The sequence below is a fragment of the Halichoeres trimaculatus genome, unplaced genomic scaffold, assembly GCF_033239565.1.
Source record: "Halichoeres trimaculatus isolate MK-OKI-2021-1 unplaced genomic scaffold, fHalTri1.1 fHalTri1_scaffold_8, whole genome shotgun sequence".
Lineage (NCBI taxonomy): Eukaryota > Metazoa > Chordata > Actinopteri > Labriformes > Labridae > Halichoeres > Halichoeres trimaculatus.
This window is the reverse complement of record NW_027437186.1, coordinates 16,010,486-16,029,270: the sequence shown is the minus strand read 5'-3', so window position 1 is coordinate 16,029,270 and position 18,785 is coordinate 16,010,486. Positions and strand designations below refer to the sequence as shown.

General features: G+C 41.2%; 1 protein-coding gene across 1 annotated transcript in view; it reads right to left on the bottom strand.

Annotated features, from left to right (window-relative positions):
- nrg3a (neuregulin 3a) overlaps positions 1 to 18,582 on the bottom strand; it is a 421,734-nt gene extending 403,152 nt beyond the window's left edge. The window contains exon 1 of the mRNA XM_074675406.1: positions 16,156 to 18,582. Within this exon, the coding sequence (XP_074531507.1) occupies positions 16,156 to 16,879 (724 nt within the window). The 5' untranslated portion in view covers positions 16,880 to 18,582. The remainder of the gene's footprint in view (positions 1 to 16,155) is intronic.
- Between the last annotated feature and the right edge of the window lie 203 nt (positions 18,583 to 18,785).

Here is an 18,785-nt window from a genome sequence, read left to right as displayed (position 1 = left end):
GACTTTACCCACAGCATACTTTTACATGGATGAAATATCCCATATAGGAGAACATACACTTGCAGTTATACTCCAAGCTGTCAAATGTCAAAGAGGCAGGGCTATTAGGAATGAGAGAGACATCACTTCCCTTCTTGTAGGTCATCCATAGTTCAGTTGAACATTGCTCTTGAACGTGTTTCAGAGACACAGAGAGACTGAGTGGTTGAGAGGAATGGAGAAAGAAAATGAAGAAAGGATGAATACAGCTCTTTTTCAATCCTTTTATATTGTCTACATGAATCACTAATTTGTCGAGCTATTTTCTTTTTTTGGTCAGATGTTAAAAGTAAGACCCAGGACGTGGTCAGCCTGGCCATCCAAAGCGTGCCATACTCAAGCACGATTGCACAATTGCCATTGTGATCACCATCACGATGTGCAGTAGGCCAAAGGACAAGCCCATTTGAAAAAAAAAAAAAAAAAACATACAAAAGTAAAACTATTACCTGGCTACAAAGACTTTTCAAAGTTATTAAAATAAGTTTGAATCTTCTTGAATCAGGTAAAAGGTTTGCAATTCAATTTTCAAGATTTTTCCCTAATGCATTCTGAAAAAAAGGGAAACTAGCTTCCAGGGATGTAAGACAATACAGGAAAAACATATGAAGTATTCCATATCACCACAACAGGCACTGATTTGCCTTGAAAGAAAAAAAATGTACAGATACAATCAAGGATTATATCGTCATCCTTCTTCCTTAGTGTGTGATGGAATTTGTTTCAGATTCTCTATGGAGCAGTCCTTTATCTTTCAGGTAAAATCTGATGCAAGGGCTTGCTCCTTTTGCTGATTCTGAGAATGTGAAACACATAATTTCCTTCCTTCCACTGGGTATGTTTTCTTAGAAATGTGTACCAGGAAGAGGATGTTATCAACAGACATGCTTTCATGTTCTAAGAAAAATACAGATGTTTTATTGATCAGAAACAATACACCAGGGTACTCCCAAAAAATGAAAAAAAAAAAAAAAAAGTTTAGGAAAATCAAAGGCTGTGTGTCCATCTCCTTGGTTAAGTAAGACATAAAAAGTCAGTTTTGTCCAGTCACGGTGAATAAAATGTTTCCTTGTGCGGTAAAACATAAGGAAGTAGGAATTAGCCACACTCCACGACCGGCAGCCTCTGCCTCTTATTTCATTCGACATCCTCTCTAGCCCAACCAGCAATTCACAGGCTGATTAGGATGAGTGACTTATGCCGAGATCATTATCATCCAATCTAATTGGAGCCGAGTTGACGCTTCACATGTGGTTCATTATTTGAAGTGAGAAGTCGACTCCGTGTCCCTGTGTTCCTTGCTGACAGCTCCTGCCTGTCCATCTTCCCTTCGTGTTCCACTCAGGGCGTAGAGCCAGGAGTGTAATGCCCCAGCTGTCTGTGTGTGGGAGGAGTGTGTGTGTGTGTGAGAGTGTACAAGTGTATGTATGTGAGTGTTTTGCATGTGTCACAGTTAGTGTGCTTGTGATTTGTGAAAGAGACAGAGGGAGGGAGGGGGAGAGGGAGCAAGCGGGCATTGGGCATCAGTCATCTGCTGACAAGTGGCGGATGGAGTGTTGACAGCTCATGAGCCTGACATGTTCATCTCCTCAGGACTGAGGCACATCTGAACTAGATGCTACATTTGGCTTCTGGGAGAGCAAACCAAGTTACAGTCTTCTTATTCTTCCTATTATCATTATTAGAGTTTTTACTTTTGTCATTATTATGCAAAAGTTGCAGCATTTTGCAGCAAACAAAACACTGGAGGCATGTCACCACAGTCATTAGCTAGGCTAGTAGCATCAACTCCTATTCATGAAGTTATAGAGGCCAGACCAGCAGGCTCTACAGCTACACTCACCATACAGTCTGCAATACTTTGAAATGCATTGCTCTTTATTGCATACAGAATGCACAAACTACGCAGACAGAGAATTAGAAGGTAGCAAGGATTTTCAACTTCTTCTCTTTCTCACAACGTTGGCCAGTATTCCAATACCGAACTAGAACTTTTTCAATACATGATTTTGATTTGCAAGACTTCTTTCAAAAATGACATCTGAGGCAGCATAAAAGGTTCAAAGGACAATCTTCTCTCCGTGCCACTCAACCACAAGCACATCTCACACTGGAGGGCTGTGTCAAGCATGTACCCATTCTACACAACATACTAAAGGCAGTGACCTTTTTTTTCTGCTTTATATGTCTGTATAGAATGAGAAAACATGTTGTGCAGATTTATGTTTTTCAGGGTAACATTGAAAGAAGCAACAAAGCCAAGCTGACTTCTGCGTGAATGACAGAGCCAGCAAAACAAAACAGGACTGACATTTTTAGGATGTACTATGTTTGCAGCCTACCGGCAGTTTGCAGCTGACTCTCAGAAGTTAAGAAAAAGAAAAAAAAAACATTAGCAGCGTACCTTCAACAACTGAAAATCTTGACAGAAAAAGAAAGATGAGGTCTTGGTTCTCTCAAGAGAGACAGGATCAAACTGTAAACTATCACAAACAGTAAGCAGCACTATTGCTAGAAAGTGAAGTCTCTTCTCCTTTCATTGTTACATTCTTGCACTCTCAACAGCACTGTCACACCGCATCTCCCACAGTCCTTCGTCTTCATTTACTTGTCACGTACAGACATGCGTACCTATTCTAACAACACACCGTGCATAAGCGTGTGTGGAGGTTGTGTTTTTGATGTCAGCACACCCACAGGCTGAGAGGCCGTTTGCTCATTAGACCTGGACAGCACTTTTGACCACTTTTCAGGGTGGATGCTCAATAGTGGCTATATTCTCTGAAACTGAACCACTTCCCTAACTATCCAACTATCTACTAACTTGCTACACTCCCATCTATTGTCAAATAATTCTGCATAAAAGATCCACATTCAGTGGGTATTGTAGTAATGTAAGTGGGCTGCATCATATACACTAGTGCAGTCCCCTCACTGATGGGGAGATGGAGCAGGGGCCCGTATAATAACATTCCTTGTTTTGTGCCTTCAGTATTAAGCTATTCTGGGGAATTTGACAGTATGAAACTTGTGGCCGTGTGATTGGCAGAGCAGCGATCGAGGCGGGTCTTCCTCTGTCTTGGGGTAGAAGTGAATGCTGAGTCAACTTGAATGCAGTTTGAGAGCTGCTTTGTTGCCGAATGTGTTCATTTCTGTCTGAAAGATAAAATCTTTGACCTCTGTACATTGATTGATGTGTGTTCAAAGACAATAACATGGCCAAAATTTGCAGAAAGAGGTAGTCTATTGATTTTCCATGTTACCCAGAGGACAGAGCTACACAGTGCAAAGCATGCACAAAAACAAACAAACAAAAAAAGTGGTTCATTTCTCAAACTGTTAAAATTTTTCAAAGGGTGAGCTTCACTACTTCACTGGTAAGCAGTAAAGATGGTAAACCCCCCTCTATCAGAAAAAAATACTAATAGGTGAAGCCACACAGAGGACAGAAACTATCATTAAGGATAAAACCTTTCTCTCTCCGTGAGGCCCCAGAAAACCAGACCCGGCTGTAAATACGAAATCAAGAAAGAGGATCTAAATATGAGGAATGAACATGGGGTTTTATCAGCTGCCCATGTGCAACAAAAGCGGCCAACCATGCATTTCAGAGATTACAGTTCTTTATTTATTTATTTATTTCCGAGCATGTCCATCTGGAATAACAAACAGAAGCTGCATCTGACACTGTGGTCTCCACAGGGGGTAGGTGAGGTCACTTTTGTGTGTCACAGACACATGTGATAATATTAATCCTGTCTGAATCAGCCATGTCTGACTAAAACACTAACTCTGTGCAAAAACACAAACTGTTGTTTTAATCAGAAAAACCCATAATAATTTATGAGAGGTATATATTTTACAGGCTTTTGCTACAAAATATGGGCCTTTTTTAGATTATTGTATTTACATAGTGTAGTAACATTTCTATCATGTGAGTTCTCCAATATGAGAACTTAAACTAGCCAACAGCAGGCCATTTTGTCACATAATCAGATTTGAGTTGGATATGCTAACTAGCTAGTAACTGTGACAGGCAGCAGATATTAAACTCTTATATCCCATAAATAGATGTGCCACCACTGCAGCTAGCAATTTAGCTACTAACGAGCCAACCATATTGTACGCGAGTGCCCTCACCACCTCACAAACAGCTGACACCGCTAACCCCCTGAGCCCATTTCTATAAAAAGCATCAAAACCTCGCCATCCATCACCCGCCACCAAATCAACTCCAGCTGGGTGTAATGTAAATGTAAATGAACTGAGTGGGCAGAGAGGATAGGATGGAGGGAGAATGAAGAGAGAGTCACTGTTGCTAGATGGATGGAAAAGGCCAGTTGTTTTTTTTTTTCCTTCATCTTACCCTGCCGAAAGGCTTCCTCTAGCCAATTTTCCTGCTGCCCCCACAATGCATTTCTTCCTCCTTTTTACTCTGCTTTTGCTTCCCCTCATTTTTGTTGTTGCACTCACATTTTGCTTCTTTCACTCAGATCCACCCTCCCTCTTGTGTATCTTTCTTGTGTTGCTTGAAGCATGGTCACACAATGTATTTATTTTCTTTCTTTCTTTTTCCTTTTCTTATATCTCCAGTTGTCTCACAAATTCCTGAGTCATGTAGCCTCCAGACGGACAGCGGAAGATGGAACTTCACCTGTCATCAAAAGATTTGTGAGTCTTTCAAAAACAAATATGCAGACAGACAATCCACCAGTAGTGAGGGTGGTCACAAAAAAAGTCTCTTTAAGATGCTGTCAGGTATATCCTGAGGTCAGTGTGGGGAGAAAGAGACTGGGCAAGAAGAAGTAGGTAAAGACTCAGGAAGAACAATGGAAAATAAAGGAAGGAAAACTTGTACATTTAACAAACAACTAAAGATGTCAGTTATGTAAAACTACAAACAACAGTATGGTGAATTTTATTCTTTTTAATGCAAATGTATCATTGTTTAAGTAAAACTGTACACTGTGATGGATGGTGTACAGACTACCACATGTATTACAAGACTGACGCCATGCACATACACACACATACACTAAACATGCCCCATGCCAAGCTCCAGAACAGAAATGATGTAACCATCTGCCCCAAGGACACAACTAAGAGAGGACCACCGTCTAACACATGACACAGACCTAACATGTTTCTGTGTGAGTGTGAGATTAAGGTGTGTTCATTTCCATCAAGGTGAAAGTGACCTTCTGGAAGGCTTCCAGTTTCCTCAGGAAACCTCCTGTGTGGTAACATGATAAGCAACGTGTGGTTAGCAGCTCTGATTTCCTGGAAAATAGCTTCCGCCTTCAGATCACATCATCTAGGCCCTAATTGCAGTAACTTAGTATAATAAGATGCAGTGCAAAAAGCAGATCCCGAAATAAACAAACACAAACAAGTGAAATGATTTTTCTCTGAGCCTAACAATCTAAATCTCCTCTCACTGTAGGGTTTCCACAATAAAACCATCTTTCGCTGACACTAAAGTCACCGTCTCCACTGTCTCCACTGTCTCCTCTGTCTCCTCTGTGCTCCTTTGTTTTATATCCTCAAACATTGTCAGCTCCAAGGCCTCCACCAGAAAAGCCAGCTCTAAGCAGCCTCCCAGAGAGAAGCTGGCAACAACTTTGAAGCTAAAAATAACTGCAGCAAAATGCAGCGAGCCTGGGATAATCAGAGCCCACGCCCATATGCAGCCCCATCGCTCGCAGGGCTGCCTGCTAAAGTGCTGAGTGGCAAAAGACCGCGATCACAATCACACCAGGATCAATATCTCTTACAGGGCAAAGGATGGCTGAGGTGGCACAAATAATGTGCATGAAAAATGTGCCACCAGGAGCGGACACACCCACATACACAGGATCGTTATCTATTAGTAACCAAGAGGGAGGACCTCTTGCTGTTACTGATGTCAAAATTAATGACCAGGAAAACGGATTTATTAGATTAGCTTGAGCTTCTCCTCAGTCAGGCCCTCATTTCAAAAATCATTTATACAAACAATTGAGTCACAGTGCTTCCTGGTCAGCGGCTGGAGAAGTCTTTCACACAGTCATTTATGCAAGTTTTTTTTTTGACAAAACTGCTTTATTGTCACAGCCTTTACAGCTGTTTAGGAAGACTCCTTTTGAATCCTCTCTGAGTGAGATACTGACAGCATACTTTCACCGGACATTTGATACATATATTTAAGAAATAAGCCTCACCCCAGAAAAGGAAAAATAAAGCAGATCAAGAAGTGTTTTGTTCTTCATGGCCAGCAAGTGTTCACTTCACTTCCTGCAAAGTTAAACTAGATGGAAATCCAGTAGAAGTAACCTCTAATCTCACATGATTTTGATTTTGTTCTTTCACTCAAGTAAAGGAAACATAAGAAACTGGTTTCCTTACGATTGACGAATTTTAAAACAGCCAATCAATAAAGTCACCTGTCAAGGCTGTGGTTTGCCAAAATTCACACCTTGATTGCTGCAGTCCTTGATTGTTAAAGCTGCATCTTGCCAAGCAAGCTAAGTTAGCTGGCAAGACATCCCAGCTGGCCCTGTATTTATGAATTTGCCATAACTCAGGAAAGCAAGAAAAAAAAAAAAAAAAAAAAAAAAAAAAAAAAAGCAATACCAGAGAAGTACAACAGCTGGGTCTTGCTAAGCAAGCAAGGATCAGGCCTCATGGGTTCAGCCTTAGGTCATGCCATGTTAGGTTGTGTTTTCTACATTTGGTGGTCAATACTAGTGGTTAAAACAACAACTTGATCAATCGAGATCAATTTGCCACAACAAAAATTTCCATAGGTGTCACAAGCAGTGATGTAAAACTCAAAAACCTTACTCTAAATCAAGCATAAAGAAATGGAATTATTGTCAATAACAGGGCGCCATGATGCTTAGTGTGCACTCTTTATATGCTCATTTAATGTGAAAAGCTTGACCCAAATACTTTTAGGTACAGGTACAAAAACATTGTGGTTAATGGTTCAAGTTATCTTTGATAACCAAATCCTGTCCCACAAAACAGTGATAAGAGGATTTTACATGAGCAGAAAGTTTTCCAGGATTATTATCCCTTGGAAAGTCATATTTGCAATAGGTGAAGACAAGTACCTCATATTGTGCTTAAGCACAGCACTTTCATCAATACACTGATTTTACGCCCTGCCATGGAGAAAGATCGCTTGTATCCCTCCTTAAAAGGCTCAGAGAAAGCCATGGAACAGGAGGCAATCAGTTCTTTTTTATTCATGCTCTGAATTGATGAAAAATGCAAATGCTCTCTTTGTTGGAAAAGATGACTAACTTTTGAGAGCCCCCTTGTTTACAACCTCTCTTAACGACACTCCACCTGGCCCAGGCAACATTAGCAGCAGGAGTACCGGTAATATGAATCAGACACGCTGACCTTGAGGACAGGCAGTGAGAGAGAGATGAGAACAGAGCGAGGGGAAGAGGAGAGTAAGAGGGGCGAGCAGGGTAGAGGAGGAAAAAATTCAATCATACAGCTCGGCCATTGAATGAAATCATATCTGACTAGAACTGGTTCAGGCCTGAATTGTTGGGCTCCCTGCTAGCTCTGTGTACACGGAGGTTAAATAATCACTGTCTAAGCATTTTATCTCCGCTAATAGCATTGTTTACTGCCAGGTGCCAGCAGCATAATGAGCAGAAGGCGGAGGGAGAGGCTTCTCCTCAGACCAATGCATCACTGGAGAATATTTTATGCTTGAAGCTTACAACTGGGAGAGGTCAAACTGTGTCACTTAGCTTAAAGTGGATGTGTCAGCTAACAAATTTTGCATGCTGTACCACAAAATCATCTCTATAAAGAATTACCACAGTACCAAGCATAAAGAGCTCATGATGAATACTGCATTTGCAAGTAATGACGAGACCAATTTGTGCTGTTGTGACACATTTCCCATGTTCCTTTTTTTCCAAACATGCCCTTGGTTATACAATTTTTTATTATTATTAGTTTTATTCCATTCCCTGTACAATCTCGGTTGTACTTTGCAGCAGCAACAAAATTAAGTTAATGCCCTTTGAATAGTTTTATTACACTCACTGCCTGTAAGTTTGATCAAATCTCTGGGTTTAGTAGAGTTATGAAATCTGTCCAGCTCGAGTGGGCAATCTGGCAATTCCAGTAAATGCCAGATGGGCCAGTCAACCACCAGCAATGGCAGACAGAAAAATAATTGGGGGCAATCAGAAAAGAAAAAAAAAAAAAAAGTTACCAGAACTTAGTCTGGTTTCCACTGTGACCCAGCAGATTGACCATTAAATACATTGCCTCAAGTGGGTGTATTTTAGGTGGAGTTGAACCAAAATATACCAGAACTGATATGTCACAGGATTTCTGACAGCAGCCTCAGCTAATTGGGTAACATAGGAAAGGATTTGGGGTTTTGTTACAATAAATAAAAAGGAAAACTCAGTCTTTTTTTTTTTTTTTTTTTAAACTTTTACAAGTTTAAGCAGTGCTATGAAAACATTAAAAACATTCACTAAAGACTTTCTATCAGCAGTCTTCAATCAGATGTCAAATTTACCTTTCAGGGTCATTGAAATATAAAATAAATTTGAATAATTTCAATTCTGTTTTCTTGTCACATCCTTTAATCAGTCGGTAGTTTGGAGTTTCAGCACTTCTTATCAAAACCATCACTCCTCCCCTGAACTACTGAGAAATGATAGCTGTTGGCAGCGGTTGAACTCATAACACTCTGATATTTATTTGCTTACTTGTGTTAAATGGTTTGCTGCTGTAGGCCAGCTGACAGATTTAATAAAAGAGAAAGCCAGAGGTGGGCTGCAAAAAAGGGAGGGGGATTATTGCCTCTCTTATTTAACAACCAGCAAAAATCAATACATGCCTCTTATAGAGTTTGCTCTCTGATGGTTTTATAAGATTTGGAAACAGATCTGAGATGTATTTTGACTTGATTTACATCCCATGTTAGGACATATGTTGAGGTAAGTACCTGATGTTTCATAGATCTGTTGCTTCCCACAAGTAAAATTTGACTTAATTTAAAAACCAATTCAAATCTCCTCAAATCTCTGAGAGAGATACATCTACAACATTTCAGGACTAACTTTGTGTGGATGGGTAGCATGATGACATATCTGTCCCTGTGTTTCAAGAGTGTGTGGAATGAATTGGTTTAGATTTACTCACTTCCTCGATTTAAGCATCAAGACCAAGCAATGTTTGTCATCTGAACAAGAACCCAACATCAAATTTACCACGGCAGTCACCAGCAAACTCTTCTGAGACTGAGGACATCGAAGCAGGAAGCAAGCAGGTGGGAGCGTCCTCTGGAGAGACAGCACAGGGCGGGCGAATGCCACTGGCTCCAATAAAAATTGAGCGAGCCTCATCTAATCAAGGCGGCTTAACACCGGAGTCATTATTAAAAGCTCCTCTGAAGTTAGCAGCGGCATTTAACCACTTTGTACTTCATCATCATCTGGAGTGGGCTGATAGATGTGTTCAGGAGAGGAGGCAGAAAGAACAGGAGGGAAGAAAAAGTCAAAGACAAATTCAACCTTTGCAAAATGAAGCAATTTTTGTAAAAGTCTCAGAAAATAACCCTCTCACATCCTTTTCACTGCAAGAAGCAATCTTACTCAACATGCCCATGAAGACAACCCCGAGCACCTTCTTTGACTGATGATGCACACATGTACAGGGAATAGCGCAGCGTGGGATAATTTGTCAAAGGGCCATCTTCAATTATTTATCGCCTCCTCTACATATTGAACATGTTTCTCTTTGGTGTCATTAATATTTCATCACTCTCCCCTCTGCAAGACATTTCATCAGGATGAATCAAAGTGACGTTAAGCTGTATTCTTCCAACATCTCTGCTGAGTTTAAACTGAAACAGGGTGGTATGACAAGTTTTTGATTCGTCAGTGGTTAGCAGTCAGGAACAGGAGACTCAACAGCTGCGTCAGAAATAAACTAACCAAAGGAACATGTGAATTTTTAAAAGAGCCTGAATCTTGGTAATAAATTATGCTGGCACTGGAGTGGAACATGAGGAAAGCAGGAGCATTTATCATTTCGGTGCATGGGAATACAGATGCCTGGTTCCCAGACTTTGTGATTACAAGACCCTTGAGATGGGGGTGCTTTCCATGCCTAGTTCTATTTGAATTCTGTTCTTTCTTTAGAACAAATGCAGAACTTTATTTGAACTTTGAATATTATCATGTGGAAAGATGTTAGAGAGAAGTAATAAATGGTATTGGCAGATACTGATACAGATGCAATCTTATACCAGTGTTGCTTTGGTATTCTCTATTCCCTAATGTGAAGATGAGACTGGCAATGATGTTTTGGCAAATTCAGATTTTTCAACCATCATTTTTAGGGATAACAAGTCTGTAAATGTGGTGAGTAGACATTTGACAAACTGTACAAACCTACCAATGGTGATGAAGTAGCCCACACATGGATGTTGTCAACAGAATATCCTAGAACTAAATTGAATAGACCATCCGCATTAATTGGCCATATTGTCACCAATATCTAATATAAGTGCCTTATTCTGCATCGGTTAAATACCCAACACCAGGATCTGATAGTACATACATGTTTACAGTCCATTCATAACCCATCACATGATCAGTTCATTCAATGTACGCCTTCTACCAATTTCCATTTTTACTGATTATGAGAAAAGTTTTTGTTTGGTCAGTTTGACAAAATGGGATATAATGGGAATACGTTTTCAGACATCGGCTACACACCTGTAACAAAAGTGTTTCAGAATAAAAAAGAACACTCTTACTGTCTTAATCAAGGTGTGCTTTTTTCCCCACGCATGACTTCCTCCTAAAGCTGCAGTTCAGTCGAATAAAGTCCTTTGAGCTCCAAGGAAGCAATCAGACTTCAAGGATGGAGCAGACTTCAGTCCTCTATCACCAAAGGTCACAACTTGGTCACAGTCAGTGAATACAAACACACATGCATGGACATATGCTGCTCTGGACAAAAGAGTGTACATCTGAATGAGTGATTGCAGATTGCACACAGCCCACCCCCCCAAACACACACACACATATACAAACATGCATAGAAAAACCCATAGGGGACTTGTTAAGCTGCTCACAGAGAACTAATCCAAGTGTAAAGATTGTGAGCCGCACAATCTTGTTTAAAACCTAAAATCTGGTTTTAAACCTAAAATCTCTCCCTGTGAGATGATTAGTGCAACACCAACATGGGCGTTGATGCTTTCTCTGCTGGCCAGCTGTGTCGCTGGTTCATTTTTGTTCACTTTGGGGGCGTTTTCTCTCAATTACCTGGGGCCGAGAGGCCCTTCTTTTGCAGTAGTTCTTACCCCTTTTGAATTCCAGACTACAAAAAAACAAAAACAAATGGATGTAGATTAAAAATCGATTCACATTTCTTTTATGTCTCTTAGCTATGATTTCAGCCTCCAAATCACTTTGGTTTTCAGTTCAAAACTTACCCAAAAGAACGCATTGTTAACCAATCTAAAATGAATCAAATACTGTAATATATTAGCACATTGTTTTATAGTCTTTGTAAGGGTTAAAGCCCACATTTCATTTTCTTTTGGTATTTCTAAGGCACTCTGACTTGGCAACATGTAATTTATGGTAAAGTTTAGCAAAGGTGCATGACTCAGCATAAAACGCCGTAAACAGTGGGGAAAGAAACGACTTCCTTGCAGTATACTGGTGTGATAAAAAGCAGCAATAACTACCACTTTTTGTGTGCAGTTGTCACATCAGTGCTGTTAATATATTCGTAAACCATTTCCTCAGGCCTTTTAAACGCACCCTTGAGGGATCCTTAAACACAGCAAAGAGAAAATGTTCCCTTAAAGATGTCACCTTAGAATCATTTAATGGAAAAACATCCCGAAACAGAGTATCTATCAAAACAATCCTTCAGCAGTCAGGCTGCCTGTAAGCACATTGTGTGTGTGTTTGTGTGTGTGTGTGTGTGTGTGTGTGTGTGTGTGTGTGTGTGTGTAAGAGAGAAAGACAGATAGGTGGGCTAATGTAATTCTGTTGCTTCCACAGTCATGAGGACGGGTTGTTAATCTGGATTTAGGTTTCAAGGCCATGATCTGACTCAAACCTTCTCCTGCTGAGTGGCTCAGCGTGGAGACAAAGACCTCAGCTTTGCACAAGAACATATTCAGAGCTTGTATACGACCATCATTTGTTATCTACAATCCACAGGTTCTTAAAAACAATACAGCCCCAGTAACTCATGGTTATATAAATCCAACTGAAGCATGACATCACTATCTTCATTCATGTATTATTGTCTTTTATCTAAAATTCCTTTTTCGCACTCCACAGCATGCTCATGACCTATTTCAATAACTTTTAATTTTCAATTTCCTGCTTATGCTTGCAACAAAATAAAAATGATGTGTCATCCACCTGTTCCTCTGCGGTAAGTAAAACATCCTGTGCAGAATTTTAATAAGAAGTTGTTTAAGCTAAAAATTACAACACTTATGAGCCCTGAGACCAAAACATCCCTAATCCTCTTCCTATGTTTCCCATATATTCTTATTCTCCTTAGATAACTGCTTTTGCTTATAACTTGCATTTATAAAAGGAGTTACAGACAAGGGCACATATCTAATTTCCATTCAGCAAGATCCCTGCGGCGTTATCACTGAAGCATCACCTGACATTTTGCCCTGTAGTGCACGGGTCACCTCTCTCACCATGATGGTATCAGCTCTCCCAGGTCTCTGTTTCTACCTGACACTTTTAGCATGGGGAAAGCTTGAGGTTTTGTGAAGTCCAGCAGATTAAGATATGTCAATCATGCTTTTCAATCTGACATTTTCCAAAAGTAGGATATCTCAACTATTATATCTTCGCTGAGTATTCAGATCGTGACTTTTTGACAGTTAGACGGGCTCATCAAATGTCACCAAATACCACCAAAGTTAAATTGAAAAAAGGGCTTTTGAGGTAAGGAGTGCCTTTCTTTTTTTCTGCACTGAGAATAAAAGCTGACTAACAGGTTGAAGGCTAAAAAAAAAAAAAACCAGTAAGACTTTTTTTTTTTTTTACTATGCATAGAACAGATAATGTGGACAGCTTATTTTCCACTTTAGGAGTCTCGATGGAGTTTAGATGACATCTGCCACTATGGTGTGTTATTTTGCTTCCTGCTGAGAATTGCATCTGTTACCATGGAGAAGAGATCAGTCATAAGGGATAAGAGTGATGGGTATCATAGCTTCACAAACACTAGCAATACATAATAGGATTTCCTAGACACAATGCAAAAATAATGGAATACAAGCACATAAAGCTATAGAATCATTTTCTCATCCATGGCACAGATTTTATTAAAGGGAAAATCAAGGAAATTGATGTCATACAAGTTACAAACTCAACTTCCGAGCCAAAGCAGACCATAGCAAAAGGCATAGAATGGACAAAAAGGAAAAACTTGTTATACGATCCACAAAACAGTAAGCATCAATCTGAGTCCACAGATGTTCCTCTTTACTTTGATTAAACAAATTTCTCCATTTCTGAGCACAAGCCAACACTGGAGATCCAGTCATACTATCTAACACATTCACACATAATGGATACTTAATGTGAAAATGATGGCCTTTGAAAATCAAAGCAGCATGTGGGTGGTAGAACAGGAGGGGTGGGATGGTGAAGAGTGTTTAGGATTATCGAACCACTGGGGCCGTTCCGTGGAGGCAGAACCTTCACAGGCAAGCAAGGGGAAAGAGCGACATTTCCCCTCAAATATCTATCACTGAGGCTTAATGGTTTTCAAGAGCACTTGCTGGAGAAATGACTTTCTCCCTTAAATGGTTAATTAACAAATGAAAGGATAATGATGAATGACCCTCATTTTTCCTCTTGGTAACAAAGTGATACACAATTTTCCTCCATCACGTTTCTAATTATCAGAGGGGACCCTTCCCTGGCTCTGCTGTAATCTAGGATATTTTCATTATCATGGCACAAAAGAAGCAGCTGCACCTCTGCATGCAAGTAGATGGATGCCAAAGCAGGTGGAAAAGAGAGAATTAGTTTATCAATTATTTACTTTATTGCTGCCATCATGCAATTGTCAATTATTAAATAAGTGGCTGCCATCGTTAAATCACACATTACAACATGCTAAATGAATGCAACCTACCCAGACTTAAATGGCATTACACTGCAATTCAGGTCAATGTAAATTACTCATAACATACAACAAGTGTGTGCATCACTACTAAGTGGAACAGACATTAAGCAGCATTATATCATGGCGATGTGTATGAAAATGTAATGTTACATTAAAGAGCAAGAAAGCCGGTATAGGAAATGCATGAACTGCTTTTTCATCAAATGCATACAGCATTGTGAACTTTACATAACTGCAGACATGGAGGAGTAGAGCACCGAGTCAGTCTTTTCAGTACAAGACCAAGTCCTGTCGATCTATGACTATTTGCACAGACCAAAACCAGGATCACAGGCACCCATATCACAAGAAGAGAGTAATCCAGCAACATAATGAGACACCATTTTGAGAGCACAGAGATTTATCATGGTGGAAGCTGTATGTGTATGTGTATGTGTGTGTGTGTGTGTGTGTGTGTGTGTGTATCACTGATCACTGCGAGGAAATCCCTGCAGCACCAATCAATAACATGTTTGCATAGCATGAATGGAGTCAAGGACAGAGAAAACACAAGCAGAAGAACCAGCTTCTGATAAATGATGGATTGGAGTGCACTTCTTTTCAAGTCCTTTCAAACGCAGCAAATATTGATTAGTCTGAGGTGTACAAGCTATGAAAGAAATGAGTGAGTGAGGTATGTTGAGGGTAAAGTCAGGGTTTTCAATGCCAGTTCTCTTTGAGACTGGCTAAAACTAATCAACATGCCAGAAGTTCTTCAGAGGAAGTCACATTAAGAGGTTTGCATAGCTGTGGATAGCATTGATGTCATCCTTAGTCTTTCTCAGTGAAAAGCATACTACTAGTTGTCAAGAGGAAGTAATATTAAAAATGGACTCTTTTGCCAAAACAAATCTGTGGTCTTTTTTTTTTTTTTGCATATTCATACATCTTTTTCTTTTGGCTATTAAAAAATTAAACATAAAAAACCTTCCTTGGTACTGTTATATGTGCTTGCTGTGTTGTGCCATTTCCATGAACATACAATTCTTTGATGCTCTGTAAATCTTGCTGAGAGGCTTTACGGAATACAAAAAGAAACAACTTAGCAACAAGCATAACCATTCAGAGTGCATAACAGGAATACATGCAGTGGGTATAAAACCAGCATTAAAAACATTTTCCTGGAGCTCTTCAAACATCAGACTTGGCACATAGATCCTCTAAGTACTTCAGGCCAAACAACAGTTAAAGTTTTAAACATTTCATCATAGCAGTCTGCTTCCTCTTAAAAAGAAATGGACCCTTGCCAAAGTATCACCAACAACTGCATGAGTTATTATGATTCTATCTCAATCCCAATGTTCAAGCTACATTTCTACTTGTTTTCTCTGTTCCCCGAGACCAATACAAATTCCCAAAAACACTCAGTCCTTGTCTAAACTAAACTGTATGCGATTCTGACCTTTAGCTCATTAAAACATCAGCAACTGGTCCTAACATCTGTCTAAATGGTTTGAACACAATAGAAAAGACATATCTGCTTGCTATGTTTCCAACACAAGATGTAGGCTGGGCAATTTCACCAGCAAAAGAACAAAATTAGTTTTGAGTCGTGCAACTGTCAAGTTTCCTCTACCGTTCCATTTGGTGCTACTTAATACTTAAGTTTCTTGGCCAACAAGAGTGGTTAATATTACATACAACATCAATCTGCTCTTAAATAAAGCATTCTTGTTTTGGGAGAAGGCAAATCGTAGATTATCCACTTCAACTGTTTAACGGTCGGCGCATCTGTCGAGTAAGCAAGAGACAGATCTGCCCTAACAGCCTTTACCAGCCAGCTCTTATCCACGACAACAAAAGCCTAAAAGAAGGGCGAAGGACCAGGTCACTGATCGTTCTGTACAGAACTCAAGTCAGGATGCTCTGAAATTGTGCAAGAGAAGTAACAATCCTTAGCCTAGATTAGTGACTCACGTGTTTTGCGATGGCCGTGTGTACGCGTGGAAAGCGTGGTAGAGACAGCCTCAGTGGTAGTATGCTCCGATGTCCACATCTGCGTTGAGTCATGGAGTACAGTTGGATTTGATGGTGAGGGACTGGATGTTGCCACTCCAATTGTCGAGGTTGTCCGCGGTGCTGCAGTGGTTGTAGTAAAACTCGAAGGTCCACGTCCATTACGGTGTGCAGGATTCCGAGGTGTTACTTGGCTACCAGAGGCACCACTTCCTCTTGGGTTAATTGTAGTGGTGGTAGCTGTCGAGCGAGTTCTACCTTTGGTAGCAGTGACAGTTCTAGGTGTGGGGTTTCCACCATCAACTGTAGGAGTGGTTGTGGTGGTGGTGGTATCAGGACCTTTGGGAATCCCACTTGGCTTGGAGAGGAAAATAGGATCCTGGCCTATGCGGTTAGCATCCACCAGGTCAGTTGGCACGTAATCCCTAACAGTGCCAACAACAATCCATTTCAGCAACATTAGGCTCAACCCAAGACCAATAAAACCAATAAGTAAGGGGACCACACACAGCCATGTCTGCTGGCGAGGCCAAACTGCACAGCGAAGGGGGCCTTGACCCTGGGCTTGGCCTTCTCCACGGCCCCCAGAGGCCCCTGAACCCTCAGGTTCCTCCAGGATCACTGCCCCGGAAACAGCTGCCCCAGAACACTCGCTCATCCTTCCCTGCCGTCCTTTATGGCTCATTGAGGGTTAACCCTGTGATAGGCATTGATAGCAAATGGCGGAAAGGTTCCCAACAATGCCGGACATTGAGAGGAGACAAGGGGAAAAGGTGAAGAAATGGGTACAAAAAAGACCCCACGTTAATCGGACGCTCAAAAGCACATGCACATATATGTAATCCAAGAATAGAGTGGAGGGGAGGGGTGCAGGAGATACATGCAGACACACAGTCACAAACACACAAGCACACACTCTCACACTCAGAGACACCCAGTGAGAAATGGAAGAGCTGGCATTGACAGATAATTGCCCGATTAGTCCGTGTTTAATCTTGACCAACTCCTGGTGTCCAACTTAAGCAAAAGTAAACTTCAAGAACGTTCACATCAGGGTAAGCCAAGGAGAAGAAGTTACACTTCCAACAGGGAGAAAAGGGACAAAGAGAGATACGGGAGGAAGATGGATAGGAAGGAACAGCTTTACATCTGTGCATGTGAGAAATCTGTGGGATCAGTGTCCAGATGCCATTGCAGCAAAAAAATCCATTGCTATATTTACTAAACGTGCATGTACATCCCCTCCAGGATGGGACCGTATTGTCTGATCAGGGAAGTGAAACTTGCAGGGTGCGTTTTGTCGCTACCCCACCCTGTGTCAAGCAAAAAAAAAAAAAAGAAAGATGTTTCCCAAAGCAGCTTGTTCCAATAGCTTTAGCCGAGTCAGTGTCCCTCAGCTCCCCAGATCCATCCACTTAATGAGTGAAAGAAAGATCTCCTGTTACTGCGTCTGTTGAACACTCTCCTCAAATTATCTGCTATTTTTGTAGTCCATTGCTTTCCAATCAGACTCCTCTTTATGGATGTTTTTTATCTAATGCTCTTTCAATCCAAAACCCACTCCGTTGTATTTATGCGGGCGCTAAATTCCAGCAAGCCTAAAAATAAAGCAGTAGAATCCAATCAATTTTCCAAATCCATCCAAAAAAGCCGCACTTCAGATAAGGACAGAGGGAGAGGAAGAGGGGGAGAAAAGAATGAGGGGTGTTGTCGCGCAGTGCTATCACAGGGCGGATAATTCTGCAACTGCGACGCGTGATCCCGCTCTTTCTCCAGCCGGCTGTGGATCAGATTTCCCCAAGCTGTCCGCTCAGCGCCCTGCTGTCTCAGTGCACAGTCCGTAAATACTGCAGCAAGCACTCAAAAAGCCTCTTCTCATCTGTTTGCAGGGAACATTCCGCCACAGAGGAAATCAAATGAAAGAGGTAGAGGATGAGAAGCAGGGAGTGGGTGATAATGATGGAATGAAAAGAGGAGAAAGCAAAAGATTAGGAGAAAAACACAACCAGGAGGTGGCAATGTTTAAAAATATCCCATTGATTCTATGGTGTCTCTTTCTGAGTGGTGGCTTTTCCTCAGTCCCTCAAAGCCTGTGCTCTTTCCAGTCAGCCAGTGATTTGTTGGTTGGGTTGCTTGGATCCTTTGCTCGACTCTTCCTCCAGGATGCTTTCTTGGAGATGATTAGAAATGTGCACCCAGCGCAGGGAAGAAGAACTTGCAACCGCAGCAGGAAAGCCTTCCTAAACCCCTGTAGGGGTGCCACATCCGACGACACAGCTGTCTTTACCTGTGGCAATTGTGATGCAGACGCATATACAGCTGCCTCCCTGAGCTGCTGCCGCTGAGAGACAGAGAAAGAATGAGGAGGGGAGGAAAAAAAAACGCAGGCACAGACAGAGCAGAGTGTGCACACGGGAAGAGCAAGGGAACAGAGAGAGAGAGAGAAGAGAGAAGCAGGGAGGGAGGGAGGAAGAGGAGTGAGGGAGAGACGGAGAGCGCCTGCACCTGCTAGATGCACCAGCACTGGGAAGCTTGCCCACCTCCGTTAGCAGGGAGGAGAGAGAGTAAAGATGCAGAATGCATACTGAGAG